This window comes from Oncorhynchus mykiss, chromosome 7 (genome assembly GCF_057628025.1).
Source record: "Oncorhynchus mykiss isolate SJ-2025 chromosome 7, ASM5762802v1, whole genome shotgun sequence".
Taxonomy (NCBI): Eukaryota; Metazoa; Chordata; class Actinopteri; order Salmoniformes; family Salmonidae; genus Oncorhynchus; species Oncorhynchus mykiss.
Window position 1 is genome coordinate 7,037,184 of NC_143028.1, and position 22,262 is coordinate 7,059,445.

At 45.6% G+C, this 22,262-nt stretch overlaps 1 protein-coding gene across 2 annotated transcripts in view; it reads left to right on the forward strand.

Annotated features, from left to right (window-relative positions):
- The first annotated feature begins 11,600 nt into the window (after positions 1 to 11,600).
- LOC110528829 (uncharacterized) overlaps positions 11,601 to 22,262 on the forward strand; it is an 84,309-nt gene continuing 73,647 nt past the window's right edge. The window contains exon 1 of one of the 2 annotated variants that reach the window (XM_090240086.1): positions 11,601 to 12,051. In XM_090240086.1, coding sequence (XP_090096212.1) covers positions 11,967 to 12,051 — 85 coding nt within the window. In that variant the 5' untranslated portion in view covers positions 11,601 to 11,966. The remainder of the gene's footprint in view (positions 12,052 to 22,262) is intronic. The other variant, XM_090240088.1, reaches the window with a different exon arrangement.

Below are 22,262 nucleotides of genomic sequence, written 5' to 3' on the forward strand. Positions count from 1 at the left end.
AAGGGGGAGGGAGATGAACAACCGTTAAATGCTTGTGCAGCTGCTGCCCTGCCGCTGCTAGCCGCCCCTAAAAATACCACAGGTTTTGATGACAGCCAGTCAGATAAGTCTTGGCCCTCCATTCACAGACCCTACAGGAGCTAAAGATAGACAGAAGCACTGAGCAGCACTGCTCTGTGACTGATCAATCAGCTTCCTAGAGATCCTCTGTTTAATCTCCACAGAGGACACCCCACCTGCCAAGACAGTGACTCCCGGGATCAAGCACACTAGCTCATCATCCGTAAACACAGACGATGTATGATGTGTCATAGACATAGATGTTTAAATGTACATTCTGGAAGGGCAGTTGATAATTGCTGAGCTCAAACTCTGCTTATAAACAATTGGTGAAGCATTTAACCTTTCACTGCAGTGAAAATCAGAGTCACACAGAGTGATTCTTGGTAGTCTTAAACAAATCTGCTTTGAAACAAAAGTATACACCTCACACACATGGTTATGGGCTTAAAACAAGAAGACACCTGTTCCATGTCAGATATAAAGTTGAAATGTATTACATTTTGAGTTTGCATCCCAATATTACACTTTATATACATCACAGAAGACTGAAATATAACAAAACTGTTATACATAGAAACACGAGTTTATTAATTCTGAAATTATGAAAGATGTAACGGTTTTCTTGATGAGAAGGAGAGTCGGACCAAAATGCGGCGTGTCTATTGCAATCCATGTTTAATGAAGGAACACACTAAACACAAACACTACCAAAACAATAAACTTAACGAAAACCGAAACAGCCTATACTTGTGTAACCTAACACAGAACAATGACATCAGGACACTAAGGACAATCACCCACGACAAACTCAAAGAATATGGCTGCCTAAATATGGTTCCCAATCAGAGACAATGATAAACACCTGCCTCTGATTGAGAACCACTTCAGACAGCCATAGACTTAGCTAGAACACCCCACTAGCTACAATCCCCATACATACACACCACATACAAAAACCCATGCCACACCCTGGCCTGACCAAATAAATAAAGATAAACACAAAATACTTTGACCAGGGTGTGACAGAACCCCCCCCCTAAGGTGCGGACTCCCGAACGCACCTCAAAACAATAGGGAGGGTCCGGGTGGGCGTCTGTCCATGGTGGCGGCTCCGGCGCGGGACGTGGACCCCACTCAATCAATGTCTTAGCCCCTTCTCCTCGCGTCCCTGGATAGTCCACCCTCGCCGCCGACCATGGCCTAGTAGTCCTCACCCAGAACCCCACTGGACTGAGGAGCAGATCGGGACTGAGGGGCAGCTCGGGACTGAGGCAGCTCAGGAGTGAGAGGAAGCTCAGGAGTGAGAGGAAGCTCAGGCAGGTTGATGAATCTACCAGATCCTGGCTGGCTGGTGGTTTCGGCAGATCCTGGCTGACTGGCAGATCCTGGTCGACTGGCAGGACTGGCAGATCCAGGTCGACTGGCAGATCTGGAAGATCCTGGTCGACTGGCAGATCTGGAAGATCCTGGTCGACTGGCAGATCTGGAAGATCCTGGTCGACTGGCAGATCTGGAAGAGTCTGGTCGACTGGCAGATCTGGAAGAGTCTGGTCGACTGGCAGATCTGGAAGAGTCTGGTCGACTGGCAGATCTGGAAGAGTCTGGTCGACTGGCAGATCTGGAAGAGTCTGGTCGACTGGCAGATCTGGAAGAGTCTGGTCGACTGGCAGATCTGGAAGAGTCTGGTCGACTGGCAGATCTGGAAGAGTCTGGTCGACTGGCAGCTCTGGAAGAGTCTGGTCGACTGGCAGCTCTGGCTGCTCCATGCTGACTGGCTGCTCCATGCTGACTGACAGCTCTGGCTGCTCCATGCTGACTGGCTGCTCCATGCTGACTGGTAGCTCTGGCTGCTCCATGCTGACTGGCTGCTCCATGCTGACTGGCAGCTCTGGCTGCTCCATGCTGACTGGCTGCTCTGGCTGCTCCATGCTGACTGGCTGCTCCATGCTGACTGGCTGCTCCATGCTGACTGGCGGCCCTGGCTGCTCCATGCTGACTGGCGGCCCTGGCTGCTCCATGCTGACTGGCGGCCCTGGCTGCTCCATGCTGACTGGCAGCTCTGGCGGCTCCTTGCAGACTGGCAGCTCTGGCGGCTCCTTGCAGACTGGCAGCTCTGGCGGCTCCTTGCAGACTGGCAGCTCTGGCGGCTCCTTGCAGACTGGCAGCTCTGGCGGCTCCTTGCAGACTGGCAGCTTTGGCGGCATCCTGCAGACAGGCAGCTCTGGCGGCTCCTTGCAGACTGGCAGCTCCTTGCAGACTGGCAGCTCATTGCAGACTGGCAGCTCCTTGCAGACTGGCAGCTCTATGCAGACTGGCAGCTCTATGCTAACTGGCAGCTCTATGCTAACTGGCAGCTCTATGCTAACTGGCAGCTCTATGCTAACTGGCAGTTCTGAACAGGCGGGAGACTCCGGCAGCGCTGTAGAGAAGGAAGGCTCTAACGGCGCTAAACAGGCGGGAGACTCCGACAGCGCTGGAGAGGAGGAGGGCTCCGACAGCGCTGGACAGGCGAGGCGCACTGTAGGCCTGATGCGTGGTGCTGGCACTGGTGGTACTGGGCCGAGAACACGCACAGGAAGCCTGGTGCGGGGAGCTGCTACCGGAGGGCTGGGGTGTGGAGTAGGCACAGGATGGGTTAGACCGTGAAGGCGTACTGGAGATCTTGAGAGCGGTGCTGGCACAGGACGTGCAAGGCTAGGGAGGTGCACAGGAGGCCTGGTACGTGAGACTGGCACCATCTTCACCAGCCGACTAACACGCACCTCAGGACGAGTATGGAGCGCTGACCCAGGTGCCATCAAATCCCCGACACGCTCCGTCGGGCGAATTCCATGTTTAAAACACCAACACAGCAACTCCCTCATTTCTCTCTCCTCCAATTTCCCCATTAACTCCTTCACAGTCTCTGTTTCGCTCACCTCCAACACCGGCTCTGGTCTCCTCCTTGGCTCCTCACGATAAACAGGGAGAGTTGGCTCAGGTCTGGCTCCTGACTCTGCCACACTCTCCCTGAGCCCCCCCCCAATACATTTTTGGGGCTGACTATGGGGCCTCCGTCCGCGCCGCCTTGCTTGCTTCGCAAACTCCATTCTCCTATATCCTTCCGCACACTGCTCCATCGAATCCCAGGCGGGCTCCGGCACTCTCCCTGGGTCGACCGCCCACCTGTCTATCTCCTCCCAAGAAGTATAGTCCATACTGTACTCCACTTTGGGCTGTTCTTGCCTGTTGACACGCTGCTTGGTCCCTTTGTGGTGGGTGATTCTGTAACGGTTTTCTTGATGAGAAGGAGAGTCGGACCAAAATGCGGCGTGTCTATTGCAATCCATGTTTAATGAAGGAACACACTAAACACAAACACTACCAAAACAATAAACTTAACGAAAACCGAAACAGCCTATACTTGTGTAACCTAACACAGTACAATGACATCAGGACACTAAGGACAATCACCCACGACAAACTCAAAGAATATGGCTGCCTAAATATGGTTCCCAATCAGAGACAACGATAAACACCTGCCTCTGATTGAGAACCACTTCAGACAGCCGTAGACTTAGCTAGAACACCCCACTAGCTACAATCCCCATACATACACACCACATACAAAAACCCATGCCACACCCTGGCCTGACCAAATAAATAAAGATAAACACAAAATACTTTGACCAGGGTGTGACAAAAGATAAGAAAAACATTCCAGCCAGGAGGCCACTAGGTCATTTGACTGCAGGAAAAGCTATGTAGGCCTACATAAATAACTAGACATATAGTCATTGCTATCACTGCATATGCTATGGTAATGGCCTCCCCTATCAGTGTCTGTCAGCCCCAGCCCCCAGCCCCCCATTACCAGCCCCCCTTCCCCAGCCCCATGCTCACTCCCCATGGTAAGTGACTGGGCCCATTACAACAGTTTGACTACAGCTTGTATGTTAAGTGACTGGGCCCATTACAACAGTTTGACTACAGCTTGTATATTAAGTGACTGGGCCCATTACAACAGTTTGACTACAGCTTGTATGTTGAGAGACTGGGCCCATTACAACAGTTTGACTACAGCTTGTATGGTGAGAGACTGGGCCCATTACAACAGTTTGACTACAGCTTCTATGGTGATGGACTGGGCCCATTACAACAGTTTGACTACAGCTTGTATGGTGAGAGACTGGGCCCATTACAACAGTTTGACTACAGCTTGTATGTTGAGTGACTGGGCCCATTACAACAGTTTGACTACAGCTTCTATGGTGATGGACTGGGCCCATTACAACAGTTTGACTACAGCTTGTATGTTGAGTGACTGGGCCCATTACAACAGTATGACTACAGCTTGTATGTTGGGTGACTGGGCCCATTACAACACTATGACTACAGCTTGTATGTTAAGTGACTGGGCCCATTACAACAGTTTGACTACAGCTTGTATGTTGAGTGACTGGGCCCATTACAACAGTTTGACTACAGCGTGTATGTTAAGTGACTGGGCCCATTACAACAGTTTGACTACAGCTTGTATGGTGAGTGACTGGGCCCATTACAACAGTATGACTACAGCTTGTATGGTGAGTGACTGGGCCCATTACAACAGTTTGACTACAGCTTGTATGGTGAGTGACTGGGCCCATTACAACAGTTTGACTACAGCTTGTATGGTGAGTGACTGGGCCCATTACAACAGTTTGACTACAGCTTGTATGGTGAGTGACTGGGCCCATTACAACAGTTTGACTACAGCTTGTATGTTGAGTGACTGGGCCCATTACAACAGTTTGACTACAGCTTGTATGGTGAGTGACTGGGCCCATTACAACAGTTTGACTACAGCTTGTATGGTGAGTGACTGGGCCCATTACAACAGTTTGACTACAGCTTGTATGGTGAGTGACTGGGCCCATTACAACAGTTTGACTACAGCTTGTATGTTAAGTGACTGGGCCCATTACAACAGTTTGACTACAGCTTCTATGGTGATTGACTGGGCCCATTACAACAATTTGACTACAGCTTGTATGGTGAGAGACTGGGCCCATAACAACAGTTTGACTACAGCTTCTATGGTGATGGACTGGGCCCATTACAACAGTTTGACTACAGCTTGTATGGTGAGTGACTGGGCCCATAACAACAGTTTGACTACAGCTTGTATGGTGAGAGACTGGGCCCATAACAACAGTTTGACTACAGCTTGTATGGTGAGTGACTGGGCCCATTACAACAGTTTGACTACAGCTTCTATGGTGATTGACTGGGCCCATTACAACAGTTTGACTACAGCTTGTATGGTGATTGACTGGGCCCATTACAACAGTTTGACTACAGCTTGTATGTTGAGTGACTGGGCCCATTACAACAGTTTGACTACAGCTTGTATGGTGAGTGACTGGGCCCATTACAACAGTTTGACTACAGCTTGTATGTTAAGTGACTGGGCCCATTACAACAGTTTGACTACAGCTTGTATGGTGAGTGACTGGGCCAATTACAACAGTTTGACTACAGCTTGTATGTTAAGTGACTGGGCCCATTACAACAGTTTGACTACAGCTTGTATGGTGAGTGACTGGGCCCATTACAACAGTTTGACTACAGCTTCTATGGTGATTGACTGGGCCCATTACAACAGTTTGACTACAGCTTGTATGGTGAGAGACTGGGCCCATAACAACAGTTTGACTACAGCTTGTATGGTGAGTGACTGGGCCCATTACAACAGTTTGACTACAGCTTCTATGGTGATGGACTGGGCCCATTACAACAGTTTGACTACAGCTTGTATGGTGAGTGACTGGGCCCATTACAACAGTTTGACTACAGCTTGTATGGTGAGTGACTGGGCCCATTACAACAGTTTGACTACAGCTTGTATGGTGAGTGACTGGGCCCATTACAACAGTTTGACTACAGCTTGTATGTTAAGTGACTGGGCCCATTACAACAGTTTGACTACAGCTTCTATGGTGATTGACTGGGCCCATTACAACAATTTGACTACAGCTTGTATGGTGAGAGACTGGGCCCATAACAACAGTTTGACTACAGCTTCTATGGTGATGGACTGGGCCCATTACAACAGTTTGACTACAGCTTGTATGGTGAGTGACTGGGCCCATAACAACAGTTTGACTACAGCTTGTATGGTGAGAGACTGGGCCCATAACAACAGTTTGACTACAGCTTGTATGGTGAGTGACTGGGCCCATTACAACAGTTTGACTACAGCTTCTATGGTGATTGACTGGGCCCATTACAACAGTTTGACTACAGCTTGTATGGTGATTGACTGGGCCCATTACAACAGTTTGACTACAGCTTGTATGTTGAGTGACTGGGCCCATTACAACAGTTTGACTACAGCTTGTATGGTGAGAGACTGGGCCCATTACAACAGTTTGACTACAGCTTGTATGTTAAGTGACTGGGCCCATTACAACAGTTTGACTACAGCTTGTATGGTGAGTGACTGGGCCAATTACAACAGTTTGACTACAGCTTGTATGTTAAGTGACTGGGCCCATTACAACAGTTTGACTACAGCTTGTATGGTGAGTGACTGGGCCCATTACAACAGTTTGACTACAGCTTCTATGGTGATTGACTGGGCCCATTACAACAGTTTGACTACAGCTTGTATGGTGAGAGACTGGGCCCATAACAACAGTTTGACTACAGCTTGTATGGTGAGTGACTGGGCCCATTACAACAGTATGACTACAGCTTGTATGGTGAGAGACTGGGCCCATAACAACAGTTTGACTACAGCTTGTATGGTGAGTGACTGGGCCCATTACAACAGTTTGACTACAGCTTCTATGGTGATGGACTGGGCCCATTACAACAGTTTGACTACAGCTTGTATGTTGAGTGACTGGGCCCATTACAACAGTTTGACTACAGCTTGTATGGTGAGTGACTGGGCCAATTACAACAGTTTGACTACAGCTTGTATGGTGAGTGACTGGGCCCATTACAACAGTTTGACTACAGCTTGTATGTTGAGTGACTGGGCCCATTAGAAGAGTTTGACTACAGTTTGTATGTTGAGTGACTTGGCCCATTACAACAGTTTGACAACAGCTTGTATGGTGAGAGACTGGGCCCATTACAACAGTTTGACTACAGCTTCTATGGTGATGGACTGGGCCCATTACAACAGTTTGACTACAGCTTGTATGGTGAGAGACTGTGCCCATTACAACAGTTTGACAACAGCTTGTATGGTGAGTGACTGGGCCCATTACAACAGTCCCCAGTACACCTGGTCGTGCTGCTGCTCCAGTTTCAACTGTTCTGCCTGCGGCTATGGAACCCTGACCTGTTCACCGGACGTGCTACCTTGTCCTGCTGTTTCGACTCTCTCTCTACCGCACCTGCTAACTCTGAATGAAAAGCCAACTGACATTTACTCCAGAGGTACCTGTTGCACCCTCTACAACCACTGGGATTATTATTATTTGACCCTGCTGGTCATCTATGTACGTTTGAACATCTTGGCCATGTACTGTTATAATCTCCAACCGGCACAGCCAGAAGAGGATTGGCCACCCCTCAGAGCCTGATTCCTCTATAGGTTTCTTCCTAGGTTCCTGCCTTCCTAGGGAGTTTTTCCTAGCCACCGTGCTTCTACACCTGCATTGCTTGCTGTTTGGGGTTTTAGGCTGGGTTTCTGTATAGCACTCTGTGACATCAGCTGATGTAAAAGGGGCTTCATAAATACATTTAATTGATTGATTGATTGATTGACATGAAGGAGGTCTGTAGATATTTCAAAATGGCCTCCCGTGATGTGATTACCAATCACCTCAGGTTTTGTATCCCCATTGTGATTGGTCCCTGAACTCACTGGAGGCAATTTTGAAATATATAAAAACCTCTCCTTCATTTTCTTCTGTAAAAACCAAAGAGAGTAAACCTTGATGAAGGTTAGGGCAGAAACCCGTAGGTTTTATGGTTGACAACAAATAAACTATTTAATCAACTTCCAGTGTTCTCCGAGAGTTGCTGAATTTTCTCTTCACTCTCATAGGTGAGATGAAATTACACACCGTATCACCTTTGCACAAAATGTGCGGCGCTTAAATAATGATACAATCGTACCGGACACGAAACAACTATATGATACTATTAAACTTTCTTTGCTAGCAAATGGCAAAAAATATGATTTTATAATTCAATGTTTTATCATGACTATCTTTCTAGTCAGAGTCTAACTACACTTGTCAGAAAGAGATACTATGGCTATACTTCTGGCAGAAGCACAGAGACTGGTCTCCTCACTTCCCTGTAGTGAGAGAGTTATAACCCCCCCCCACAGTTTTATCATTGGAATGTGATACAAAACGAGGCAACGATGTGCTTTAGGACCATGTGGATGCCTCCGAGCGGTCTGGTAGGCTGTTTGGAATGTTTATCCTACTGGATAAAAAAAAAAAATATATATATATATATATATATATATATATATATATATATATATATATATATATACGTTATACTAATGACGTTCATATGCAGTCACAGTTTAAGTGGCACCTTGAAAATGTCACTTCCTGTGCTTTGACTGCCCAAGTTGTGGAGGAAGATGGATGGAGTCTGGCTCTGAAGTGAAGGCCCTAGAAACACAACGCCTAGATACACACCTCCAGGCTACATAGCTGAGAAGCGTGGTGAAATCTTTCTGAAAGACGAGTGGACCTGCCTGTCTACGTGTGTGGACAAGATTGAGGTCGAAATGAGGTACCTGGAGATTCAGAGTTTCAGACGTGCAAGCTATCTAACCTAACACAGGAATAGACTAGTCATTTAAAAACTCATTGTACATGGTTCACCTCTCAGAAACGTCAGGCATGTTCTGGCAGCACTCTAAGATTACATGATGACCTTGACATTTTGTGTGAGTTTCCTTGGCTTACTGAACTAAATGACAGGCGAGGAAAATTGGCTGCGTTTCGCAATTCCTGACTTGTTAACAACCGTGACTGTGTTGACCCTCCTGAGAGGAGAGTGAGAGTCATTATGGCTGTCAGTTATGTGTCTTGTTTCCTGCAATTCCCTTTGGGATAAGACAACTATTCCATTCTATTCTATTTCCTTCTATTGTATTCTATTCCATTATATTCTATCCTATTCTATTGTCTTCAATCCTATTATATCCTATTAAATTCTATCCAATTTAATTATATTCCATTCCATTCCAATCCATTCTATTATATTCCATTCTATTCCATTCTATTATTTTCCATTATATTCTACTCCATTCTATTCTATTCTATTCTAGCAGCTCAAGCCAAGCCAAGGGTAGGATTGCCCTCTACTGACAAAGAAATGCCATCACTGATCTATTAGTCAGCAGATCTGACCACACCACACATAGAGTACTGTCGCTAGCAGTGCAAGGCTGAACTACGCAACCTGCATACAAACTACATAATATACAATTAATAACATGGGCATATGATGTCTGTTGACATAACATGAACCATATTTAAATTTGCTTGAACCACATCAATAAATGCCACTCTTTAGGGATTGGGAAATCTCTCTTGAAAAGCAATTCAACTGGCCATACAGGGCCTTCGGAAAGTATTCAGACCCCTTGACTTTTTCCACATTTTGTTAGGTTTTCCCCCTCATCAATCTACACACAATACACCATAATGACAAAGTAAGACAGGTTTTAAGAAAGGTTTTCTAATTTATAAAAAATAAAAACCAGAAATACTACATCTACATAAGTATTCAGGCCCTTTACTCGATTACAGCCTCAAGTCTTTGTTGAAGCACCTTTGGCAGTGATTACAGCCTCGAGTCTTATTGGGTATGGCACTACAAGCTTGGCACACCTGTATTTTGGGAGTTTCTCCCATTCTTCTCTGCAGATCCTCTCAAGCTCTATCAGGTTGGATGGGGAGCATTGCTGCACAGCTATTTTCAGGTCTCTCCAGAGATGTTTGATCGGGTTCAGGCTCTTGCTGGGCCACTCAAGGACATTCTGAGACTTGTCCTGAAGCCACTCCCGCGTTGTCTTGGCTGTGTGCTTAGGGTTGTTGCCCTGATGGAAGGTGAACCTTCGCCCCCAGTCTGAGGTCCTGAGCGCTCTGGAGCAGGTTTTCATCAAGGATCGCTCTGTACTTTGCTCCGTTCATCTTTCCCTTGATCCTGACTAGTCTCCCAGTCCATGCCTCTGAAAAACATCCCCACAGCATTGTGCTGCCACCACCATGCTTCACCGTAGGGAATGTGCCAGGTTTCCTCCAGACATGACGCTTGGCTTTTAGGCCAAAGAATTTAATCTTGGTTTCATCAGACCAGAGAATCTTGTTTCTCATGGTCTGAGAGTCCTTTAGATTATTTTTGGCAAACTCCAAGTGGGCTGTCATAAGTGGTCTGCCACTCTATCATAAAGGTGGAGTGCTGCAGAGATGGTTGTCCTTCTGGAAGGTTCTCCAATATCCACAGAGAAACTCTAGATCTCTGTCAGAGTGACCATAGGGTTCTTGGTCACCTCCCTGACCAAGGCCCTTCTCCCCCGATTGTACAGTTCTGCTCTAGGCAGAGTCTTAGTGGTTCCAAGCTTCTTCCATTTAAGAATGATGGAGGCCATTGTGTTCCACTGTGTTCTTAAATACTGCAGAAATGTTTTGGTACCCTTCCCCAGATCTGACACAATCCTGTCTCGGAACTCTACGGACAATTCTTTCGACCTCATGGCTCGTTTTCTTTCTCTGACGTGCACTGACAACTGTGGGACCTTATATAGACAGGTGTGTGCCTTTCCAAATCATGTCCAATCAATTGAATTTACCACAGGTGGACTCCAATCAAGTTGTAGAAACATCTCAATGATGATCAATGGAAACCGGATGCACCCGAGTCTCATACCAAAGGGTCTGAATACTTATGTTTTGAATTTTTATAAATTTGCTAAAATTTCTAAAAACCTGTGTTCACTTTGTTATTATGTTTTTTTAAAATTTTATTTAACCTTATTTAACTAGGCAAGTCAGTTAAGAACAAATTCTTATTTTACAATGGAGGCCTGATTAATTTGTTTTATTTCATCGATTTTAGGTAAAGGTTGTAACATTGCAAAATGTTGAAAAAATAAAAGGGTCTGAATACTTCCTGAAAGCACTGTATGTCTTCATTAGAGAATATTGGTTTCCACATGTAGGCTTTAACAGTGTGAGTGGGTTGATTTAGTGCTAGATGGACAGACTCACTACACACTGCACACTGTACACTCACTGTCTGTCAGCTAAGCAGCTTTTCCATTCTCTCTGGGTGGAATGCAGGGTTTAGTATGTATTATATGCCATCATGTCTCAACATGGGGACATGTATAAGCCAACTAAATGCTGATAATACCGTTTTCCTGCAGCCTTTGATTAGGTTTAGTCAAATGAGTCTTGGTGTACAGAAAGTTTATTGAAGAACTTGCATATTGTGTAAATAATTGTTTGACTGTGCCCTATGTTAGCTTACATGATTCTGCAAGGTATGTGGATATCATGAAGTCATAAAAGGCGCCAAATGTCAGTGTGTACAGTATGTATATTAGATTGGACCTGTCAGTCACGGAGGTTTGGATGAATCTACCAAAACATTAGGACACTTAGGACCCAGGGGAAAATCCCGTGGATAAATTTAGGTTTTGTCCATAGCGCCCGCGAACTAACGTTTTACTGTAGATTATACTGTCAATTCTGTTTCGGTAGTCAAGGTTCCGTGCCCAGGCAGAGAACTCACCTTGGAACTGTGCAAAGGCTGCGTAGCGTACCTGCCATTAATTCCAACGACACTGTTCTAGGACGGAGACGCCCAAATGTGCATGAATATTTTAGCTTTTTGCTTACCAAACAAAAGGATTTGTGGAAATATTTTGCACAAATAAGCGGAAAAGCATGCCTTGTGTTGACAGGTGGTCGTTGGGTCTGCATACCTGCGTACTTCTGCTGGTTGTCACACGGACAGAAACTCAAAGGACAGGTAAATAAATATATATCTCGGATACATTTTTGCAATTTCTTCGAAATGTACAGGGAACATTTAAGCCTTTTGAGACTTTAAATGCACGTGACTTAAATATATTTGTAAGTGAATACTATTGCATCTCTAGTTGGTATTACAACATAAAATAACAGCCTACTATGTTACATTTTGTGAATAAAAACATTTTACATCTGCGTTATAGGAGATTATAGATTTTATTTGAACCCCTACTGAAATTAGTTTATTACAGCTACTCTTGATGTCATACCCATTGTAGACCACATAAGGAAAACATTTCGGTTTCTATGACACCTATGCTGTGGACTGTTCTGGGCATAATCAGGTATAGTGATATTTGATCCATCACTCAAGGGAGGAATGAAATGTGGTGGTTGTGCTAATGGTAATGTATGTCTAGGCTTGTCCGGAACTATGAACAGCTAAAACCGCAAAGACAATCATCCATCACCAACGCCAATAGCACATTCAATAGTTGCATTGGAATAGAAAGTACAATATTAGGTTAGTCTACTATACAAGCCAGAGCTTGTGGTGGTCTTTTAACCTGCTAGACATAACATTGACTTGACGTTTATTAGTCTTTTCATCTTTGTAATGTTTTCACTGAACTCCTCAATCAGCTATTATAATTTAAGGGGCTTTATTGACATGGGAAACATATGTTTACAGTGCCAAAGAAAGTGAAATAGATAATAAACAAAAGTGAAATAAAAAATGTACAGTAAGCATTTCACTCACAAAAGTTCCAAAATAATAAAGACATTACAAATGTCACTTTCTCTCTCGCTCTCGCTCTCTAATTAAATTCAATTCAAGGGGCTTTATTGGCATGGGAAACATATGTTTACATTGCCAAAGCAAATGATATGGATAAACAAAAGTGAAATAAACAATAAAAAGTGAACAGTAAATATTATACTCACACAAGTTCCAAAAGAATAAAGACATTTCAAATGTTATATTATGTATATATACAGTGTTGTAATGATGTGCAAATAGTTATAGTTAAAAAGGTAAAATAAATAAACATAAATATGGGTTGTATTTACAATGGTGTTTGTTCTTCATTAGTTGTCCTTTTCTTGTGGCAACAGGTCACAAATATTGCTGCTGTGATGGCACACTGTGGTATTTCACCCAATAGGTTAAAAAAATATTGAATTATTTGTGGGTCTGTGTAATCTGAGGGAAATATGGTCATACATTTGGCAGGAGGTTAGGAAGTGCAGCTCAGTTTCCACCTCAATTTGTGGCCAATGTGCACATAGCCTATCCTCTCTTAAGAGCCAGGTTTGCCTTCTCAATAGCAAGGCTATGCTCAATGAATCTGTACATAGTCAAAGCTTTCCTTAATTTTGCATCAGTCACAGTGGCCAGGTATTCTCTGCTAGGGCGAAATAGCATTCTAGTTTGCTCTGTTTTTTGTTAATTCTTTCCAATGTGTCAAGTAACAATCTTTTTGTTTTCTCATGATTTGGTTGGGTCTAATTGTGTTGCTGACCTGGGGCTCTGTGGAGTGTGTTTGTGTTTGTGAACAGAGCCCCAGGACCAGCTTGCTTAGGGAACTCTTCTCCAGGTTCATCTCTCTGTAGGTGATGGCTTTGTTAGGGAAGGTTTGGAATCGCTTCCTTTTAGGTGGTTGTAGAATTTAAAAGCTCTTTTCTGGATTTTGATAATTAGTGGGGATCGGCTTAATTCTGCTCTGCGTTCATTATTTTGTGTTTTATGTTGTACACAGAGCATATTTTTGCAGAATTCTGCATGCAGAGTCTCAATTTGGTGTTTGTCCCATTTTATGAATTCCTGGTTGGTGAGCGGACCCCAGACCTCACAACCATAAAGGGCAAGGGGTTCTATAACTGATTCAAGTATTTTTTGACAGATCCTAATTGGTATGTCAAATCTTCTGTTCCTTTTGATGGCAGAGAATGCCCTTCTTGCCTTGTCTCTCAGATCGTTCACAGCTTTGCGGATGTTACCTGTGGCGCTGATGTTTAGGCTGTGGTATGTACTGTTTTTTTGTGTGCTCTAGGGCAACAGTGTCTAGATGGAATTTGTATTCGTGGTTCTGGCAACTGGACCTTTTTTGTAACACCATTATTTTGGTCTTACTAAGATTTACTGTCAGGACCCAGGTCTGACAGAATCTGTGCAGAATATCTAGGTGCTGCTGTAGGCCCTCCTTGGTTGGGAACAGAATATCTAGGTGCTGCTGTAGGCCCTCCTTGGTTGGGGACAGAATATCTAGGTGCTGCTGTAGGCCCTCCTTGGTTGGGGACAGAATCACCAGATCATCAGCAGTAGATGTTTCATTTCAGATTCTAGTAGGGAGAGGCGCTGCAGACTGTTCTAGTGCCCTCGCCAATTCATTGATATATATATATATATATATATATATATATATATATATATATATATATATATATATATATATATATGTTGAAGAGGGTGGGGCTTAAGCTGCATCCCTGTCTCACACCCCCCCCCCCCCCCCGGCCCTGTGGAAAGAAATGTGCGTTTTGTGCCAATTTTGTGTACATGGATTTTATAATGTCATATGTTTTTCCCCCAACACCTCTTTCCATCAATATGTATAGCAGACCCTCATGCCAAATTGAGTCTAAATCTTATTTGAAGTCAACAAAGCATGAGAAGACTTTGCCTATGTTTTGATTTGTTAGGATCAATTAGGATGTGCAGGGTGAATACGTGGTATGTCGTATGGTAATTTGGTAAAAAGCCAATTTGACATTTGCTCAGTAGAGGAAATGTACATTTCCTTTCACTGAGGAAATGTACAAGTCTGCTGTTAATGATAATGCAGAGGATTTTCCCAAGGTTGCTGTTGACGCATATCCCATGGTAGTTATTTGAGTTAAATTTGTCTTCACTTTTGTGGATTGGGGTTATCAGTCCTTGGTTCCAAATATTGGGGAAGATGCCAGAGCTGAGGATGATGTTAAAGAGTTTAAGTAAAGCCAATTGGAATTAGTGATCCACAGGCCTTTTTGGATTAGAGGGTTTGTGTACTCTCTCTCTCTCTCTCTCTCTCTCTCTCTCTCTCTCTGTCTGTCTGTCTGTCTGTCTGTCTGTCTGTCTGTCTGTCTGTCTGTCTGTCTGTCTGTCTGTCTGTCTGTCTGTCTGTCTGTCTGTCTGTCTGTCTGTCTGTCTGTCTGTCTGTCTGTCTGTCTGTCTGTCTGTCTGTCTGTCTGTCTGTCTGTCTGTCTGTCTGTCTGTCTGTCTGTCTGTCTGTCTGTCTGTCTGTCTGTCTGTCTGTCTGTCTGTCTGTCTGTCTGTCTGTCTGTCTGTCTGTCTGTCTGTCTGTCTGTCTGTCTGTCTGTCTGTCTGTCTGTCTGTCTGTCTGTCTGTCTGTCTGTCTGTCTGTCTGTCTGTCTGTCTGTCTGTCTGTCTGTCTGTCTGTCTGTCTGTCTGTCTGTCTGTCTGTCTGTCTGTCTGTCTGTCTGTCTGTCTGTCTGTCTGTCTGTCTGTCTGTCTGTCTGTCTGTCTGTCTGTCTGTCTGTCTGTCTGTCTGTCTGCAGCTGTCTGCAGCTGTCTGCAGCTGTCTGCAGCATTGTTTGTGTGTCCCTCCAGGCTAGTGATTGATGGTGTGCTCAGACTTTCCCTTCTCCAGGGAGGGTTGAGGGTTGGCCAGGCCAGTCTTTCCAGGGAAACAGATGCCAGTTCATCTTGTGGCTCCTGACTTCATCTGTCTTTGTTTCCTTCTCTTGTTGACCATGCCAGGGTGGCAGTGAACACAGTGTCCTTCAACCCCGCTAACTCACATAGAGGTCAACTCTGTTGGAACGCTGTGTCTTTTGTATGGACAGACAATTCATATCATCAGGGGTTTCAGAAGTAACATTATCATTCTTTTTAGCAATATTTCCACATAGAATAGATGTGGCATCTCTGTCCATGTTACAGTAGGTGTCTTGGAAATGATTGGTTGTATTGGAGCTGTGGTCTCTTTCCTTACAGGATGTTTCTGAGTGGAAAGGCAGAGGAATGCTGATGTATTGTAGGGTAGCTTCTATCTCATGCTATAATTAAATGATAAACTCTGTTGTTTCATAGGGCTCCAAAATCTCTGGACCCTTTCCTGGATCCACAGCTGTTCCAACAACCTGTATGAACATGAGGTCCCAAACTCAGTCATAATCATACCAGTGTTTAACACCGTAGCAACATTATGTTTTGTGTACGTTGACTGATGGATGGTTGGGTCTTGTGGAACTATATTAATAACACATATTGGGGGAAGATTATATGATGAATGTCTAAGTAACATACACATTTTATTTCTGCTATTGTAGTCAAATAGATTTCACATAACTATTACCAAACTATCAAACAATGTACGATCATACTTCTGAGGTCTTTCTGCAGGTTAGTTCGACTGGGCTCTAGGCCCAGGCAGTGGCTTGGAATGTGACGTTGGATGTTTGAAAGACGTCCCTTCAACCTGAAAATTGCACTGCTCATTATACTGTGCAGACCTATAAGCTGTGCTTAAACTATGATAAAGAAGCTACCCCTCTGGGGTTTGGCTGGAAAACATGTCTGCTTCAGTTCTGAACTAGAGACAGGATGGTAGTTCTAGTCTGTAGCTAGCTACTGTAATGCCATATAGTTCTATCGTGATCTCTGTGACACTTTGGTGAGTTGTGTCTTGAGTTGGGTGTGACTAGGGGCAAATGAAAGGGAGCTGACAAATCAACTCGCTTTACCTGTCACTGTCTGACTCATCAAAGGACTCTGGTGTTGGGCAGGGCTCAGGTTCAATAAGAGGGACAGGAGGACAGGACATTTGTGTTGGGCAGGGCTCAGGTTCAATAAGAGGGACAGGAGGACAGGACATTTGTGTTGGGCAGGGCTCAGGTTCAATAAGAGGGACAGGAGGACAGGACATTTGTGTTGGGCAGGGCTCAGGTTCAATGAAAGGGACAGGAGGACAGGACATTTGTGTTGGGCAGGGCTCATGTTCAATAAGAGGGACAGGAGGACAGGACATTTGTGTTGGGCAGGGCTCAGGTTCAATAAGAGGGACAGGAGGACAGGACATTTGTGTTGGGCAGGGCTCAGGTTCAATAAGAGGGACAGGAGGACAGGACATTTGTGTTTGGCAGGGCTCAGGTTCAATAAGAGGGACAGGAGGACAGGACATTTGTGTTGGGCAGAGCTCAGATTCAATAAGAGGGACAGGAGGACAGGACATTTGTGTTGGGCAGGGCTCAGGTTCAATAAAAGGGACAGGAGGACAGGACATTTGTGTTGGGCAGAGCTCAGGTTCAATAAGAGGGACAGGAGGACAGGCCATTTGTGTTGGGCAGGGCTCAGGTTCAATAAGAGGGACAGGAGGACAGGACATTTGTGTTGGGCAGAGCTCAGGTTCAATAAGAGGGACAGGAGGACAGGACATTTGTGTTGGGCAGGGCTCAGGTTCAATAAGAGGGACAGGAGGACAGGACATTTGTGTTGGGCAGGGCTCAGGTTCAATAAGAGGGACAGGAGGACAGGACATTTGTGTTGGGCAGGGCTCAGGTTCAATAAGAGGGACAGGAGGACAGGACATTTGTGTTGGGCAGAGCTCAGGTTCAATAAGAGGGACAGGAGGACAGGACATTTGTGTTGGGCAGGGCTCAGGTTCAATAAGAGGGACAGGAGGACAGGACATTTGTGTTGGGTAGAGCTCAGGTTCAATAAGAGGGACAGGAGGACAGGACATTTTTTGGGGGCAGAGCTCAGGTTCAATAAGAGGGACAGGAGGACAGGACATTTGTGTTGGGTAGAGCTCAGGTTCAATAAGAGGGACAGGAGGACAGGACAGTTGTGTTGGGCAGAGCTCAGGTTCATTAAGAGGGACAGGAGGACAGGACATTTGTGTTGGGCAGGGCTCAGGTTCAATAAAAGGGACAGGAGGACAGGACATTTGTGTTGGGCAGGGCTCAGGTTCAAAAAAAGGGACAGGAGGACAGGACATTTGTGTTGGGCAGGGCTCAGATTCAAGAGTCATGGTTGACGTGTTGTTAGGACAACATTGGTGGAAGAGTCATGGTGGACATGTTGTTAGGACAACAATGGTGGAAGAGTCATGCTGGACATGTTGTTAGGACAACATTGGTGGAAGAGTCATGGTGGACATGTTGTTAGGACAACATTGGTGGGAGAGTCATGGTGGACATGTTGTTAGGACAACATTGGTGGAAGAGTCATGGTGGACTTGTTGTTAGGACAACATTGGTGGAAGCGTCTTGGTAGACTTGTTGCTCTTAGTGGTCATGATGAAAAGAAAACCAGAAAGGAGACTGTATTGCAATTTGGGATAAACAGGTAAAATCCTGAACCACACCTCTGTTCTGTCCAGGGAAGTAGTAACACCTCTGTCCTGTCCAGGGAAGTAGTAACACCTCTGTCCTGTCCAGGGAAGTAGTAACACCTCTGTCCTGTCCAGGGAAGTAGTAACACCTCTGTCCTGTCCAGGGAAGTAGTAACACCTCTGTTCTGTCCAGGGAAGTAGTAACACCTCTGCTCTGTCCAGGGAAGTAGTAACACCTCTGTCCTGTCCAGGGAAGTAGTAACACCTCTGTTCTGTCCAGGGAAGTAGTAACACCTCTGTCCTGTCCAGGGAAGTAGTAACACCTCTGTTCTGTCCAGGGAAGTAGTAACACCTCTGTCCTGTCCAGGGAAGTAGTAACACCTCTGTCCTGTCCAGGGAAGTAGTAACACCTCTGTTCTGTCCAGGGAAGTAGTAACACCTCTGTCCTGTCCAGGGAAGTAGTAACACCTCTGTCCTGTCCAGGGAAGTAGTAACACCTCTGCCCTGTCCAGGGAAGTAGTAACACCTCTGTTCTGTCCAGGGAAGTAGTAACACCTCTGCTCTGTCCAGGGAAGTAGTAACACCTCTGTCCTGTCCAGGGAAGTCAAATCAAATTTTATTGGTCACATACACATGGTTAGCAGATATTAATGCGAATGTAGTGAAATGCTTCTAGTTCCGACCGTGCAGTAATATCTAACAAGTTCTCTAACAATTTCACAGCAATTACCTTATTCACACGTAAGTGTAAAGGAATAAATAAGAATATGTACATATATATATATATATATATATATGGATGAGCGATGGCCGAACGGCATAGGTACGATGCAGTAGATGGTATAGAGTACAGTATATACTATGAGATGAGTAATGTAGGGTATGTAAACATTATATAAAGTGGCATTGTTTAAGTGACTAGTGATACATTTATTACATCCAATTTTTAATTATTAAAGTGGCTAGATATTTGAGTCAGTATGTTGGCAGCAGCCACTCAATGTTAGTGATGGCTGTTTAGCAGTCTGATGGCCTTGAGATAGAAGCTGTTTTTCAGTCTCTCGGTCCCAGCTTTGATGCACCTGTACTGACCTCGCCTTCTGGATGATAGCGGGGTGAACAGGCAGTGGCTCGGGTGGTTGTTGTCCTTGATGATCTTTATGGACTTCCTGTGACATCGGGTGGTGTAGGTGTCCTGGAGTGCAGGTAGTTTGCCCCCGGTGATGCGTTGTGCAGACCGCACTACCCTCTGGAGAGCCTTATGGTTGTGGGAGGAGCAGTTGCCATACCAGGCGGGGATACCGCCCGACTGGAAGCTCTCGATTATTCTTCTGTAAAAGTTGAGTGTTTTCGGTGACAAGCCAAATTTCTTCAGCCTCCTAAGGTTGAAGAGGCGCTGCTGCGCCTTCTTCACCACGCTGTCTGTGTGGGTGGGCCATTTCTGTTTGTCCGTGATGTGTATGCCGAGGAATTTAAAACTTTCCACCTTCTCCACTACTGTCCCGTCGATGTGGATAGGAGGGTGCTCCCTCTGCTGTTTCCTGTAGTCCACAATCATCTCCTTTGTTTTGTTGACGTTGAGTGAGAGGTTGTTTTCCTGACACCACACTCCGAGAGCCCTCACTTCCTCCCTTTAGGCCATCTCGTCGTTGTTGGTAATCAAGCCTACCACTGTAGTGTCGTCTGCAAACTTGATGATTGAGTTGGAGGCGTGCATGGCCACGCAGTCATGGGTGAACAGAGAGTACAGGAGAGGGCTGAGAACACACCCTTGTGGGGCTCCAGTGTTGAGTATCAGCGGGGTGGAGATGTTGTTTCCTACCCTCACCACCTTGGGGAGGCCCGTCAGAAAGTCCAGGACCCAGTGGCACAGGGCGGGATCGAGACCCAGGGTCTCGAGCTTAATGACGAGTTTGGAGGTTACTGTGGTGTTAAATGCTGAGCTGTAATCGATGAACAGCATTCTTACATAGGTATTCCTCTTGTCCAGATGGGTTAGGGCAGTGTGATTGCAATTGCGTTGTCTGTGAACCTATTTGGGCGGTAAGCAAATTGGAGTGGGTCTAGGGTGTCAGGTAGGGTGGAGGTGATATGATCCTTGACTAGTCTCTCAAAGCACTTCCTGTCCAGGGAAGTAGTCCCGTTCCTCTTTGTTCCTAAGTGTTTCTGTAGACAGCTCTTAGCATGTTAATACCTGTGTTTTGTCCCACTCTTAACTATAATTACTACTTTACCCTTGTGTAGCCTAGTTGACCAAACCCATCTAGACTTTTAACTTTTAAGTCACTCTAAGTAAGGTAGTAGAGGCTACCCCTAACCACAGATATGGGATCTGATTACCCTACCACGAGTCTTAACATGAAGCCATTTGGTTAATAACAAATATCTGACCCCGGACCAGCAGTTAGGGAAAATGTCAATGACAATCCCAGGATGCTTTGGAGAGCCACAGGAAGTGTAATAATAGTGTAATAGTGACATACATGGATGATCTAACAGGGAGAAGAGGATGTTTTCATACCCTCTTCCACCTTTCTTTGTGTTTATATCAGCTCGCCCATCTAAATTGGTCTTTGAACAGAATAGGTCCTGTTTGATGGTACGGAATGCAATGTTTAGCCATCTGCACAGTCAGATTGGGCAGGCTGCTTTGAGGTGGTGCTAGGGGTGATGGTGGGGACAGGGGAGACCGCAGGCTGGGGCTTGCATCACCTCCCCTGCTCCTCACGACATGGCCCTATTAACATAGCTTTATTGTCATGGAAACCATTAAGAAAACATGTAACGATACATTGAGTACAAAACATTAGGAACACCTGGTCTTTCCATGACATAGACCGACCAGGTGAATCCAGGGGAAAGCTATGATCCCTTATTGATGTCACTTGTTAAATCCACTTCAATCAGTGTAGATGAAGGGGAGGAGACCGGTTAAAGAAGGACAATTGAGACATGGATTGTGCATGTGTGCCGTTTAAAGGGTTTATGGGCAAGACAACAGATTTAAGTGCCTCTAAACGGGATATGGTAGTAGGTGCCAGGCACACCGGTTTGAGTGTGTCAAGAACTGCAGCGCTTCTGTTTTTTTATGCTCAAAGGTTTCCTGTGTATCAAGAATGGTCCACCACCCAAAGGGCATCCAGCCAACTTAACACAACTGTGGGAAGTGTTGTAGTCAACATGGGCCAGCACCCCAGTGGAACGCTTTCGACACCTTGTAGAGTCCATGCTCCGTCGACACCTTGTAGAGTCCATGCTCCGTCGACACCTTGTAGAGTCCATGCTCCGTCGACACCTTGTAGAGTCCATGCTCCGTCGACACCTTGTAGAGTCCATGCTCCGTCGACACCTTGTAGAGTCCATGCTCCGTCGACACCTTGTAGAGTCCATGCTCCGTCGACACCTTGTATAGTCCATGCTCCGTCGACACCTTGTAGAGTCCATGCTGCGTCGACACCTTGTAGAGTCCATGCTGCGTCGACACCTTGTAGAGTCCATGCTGCGTCGACACCTTGTAGAGTCCATGCTCCGTCGACACCTTGTAGAGTCCATGCTCCGTCGACACCTTGTAGAGTCCATGCTCCGTCGACACCTTGTAGAGTCCATGCTCCGTCGACACCTTGTAGAGTCCATGCTGCGTCGACACCTTGTAGAGTCCATGCTCCGTCGACACCTTGTAGAGTCCATGCTCCGTCGACACCTTGTAGAGTCCATGCTCCGTCGACACCTTGTAGAGTCCATGCTCCGTCGACACCTTGTAGAGTCCATGCTCCGTCGACACCTTGTAGAGTCCATGCTCCGTCGACACCTTGTAGAGTCCATGCTCCGTCGACACCTTGTAGAGTCCATGCTCCGTCGACACCTTGTAGAG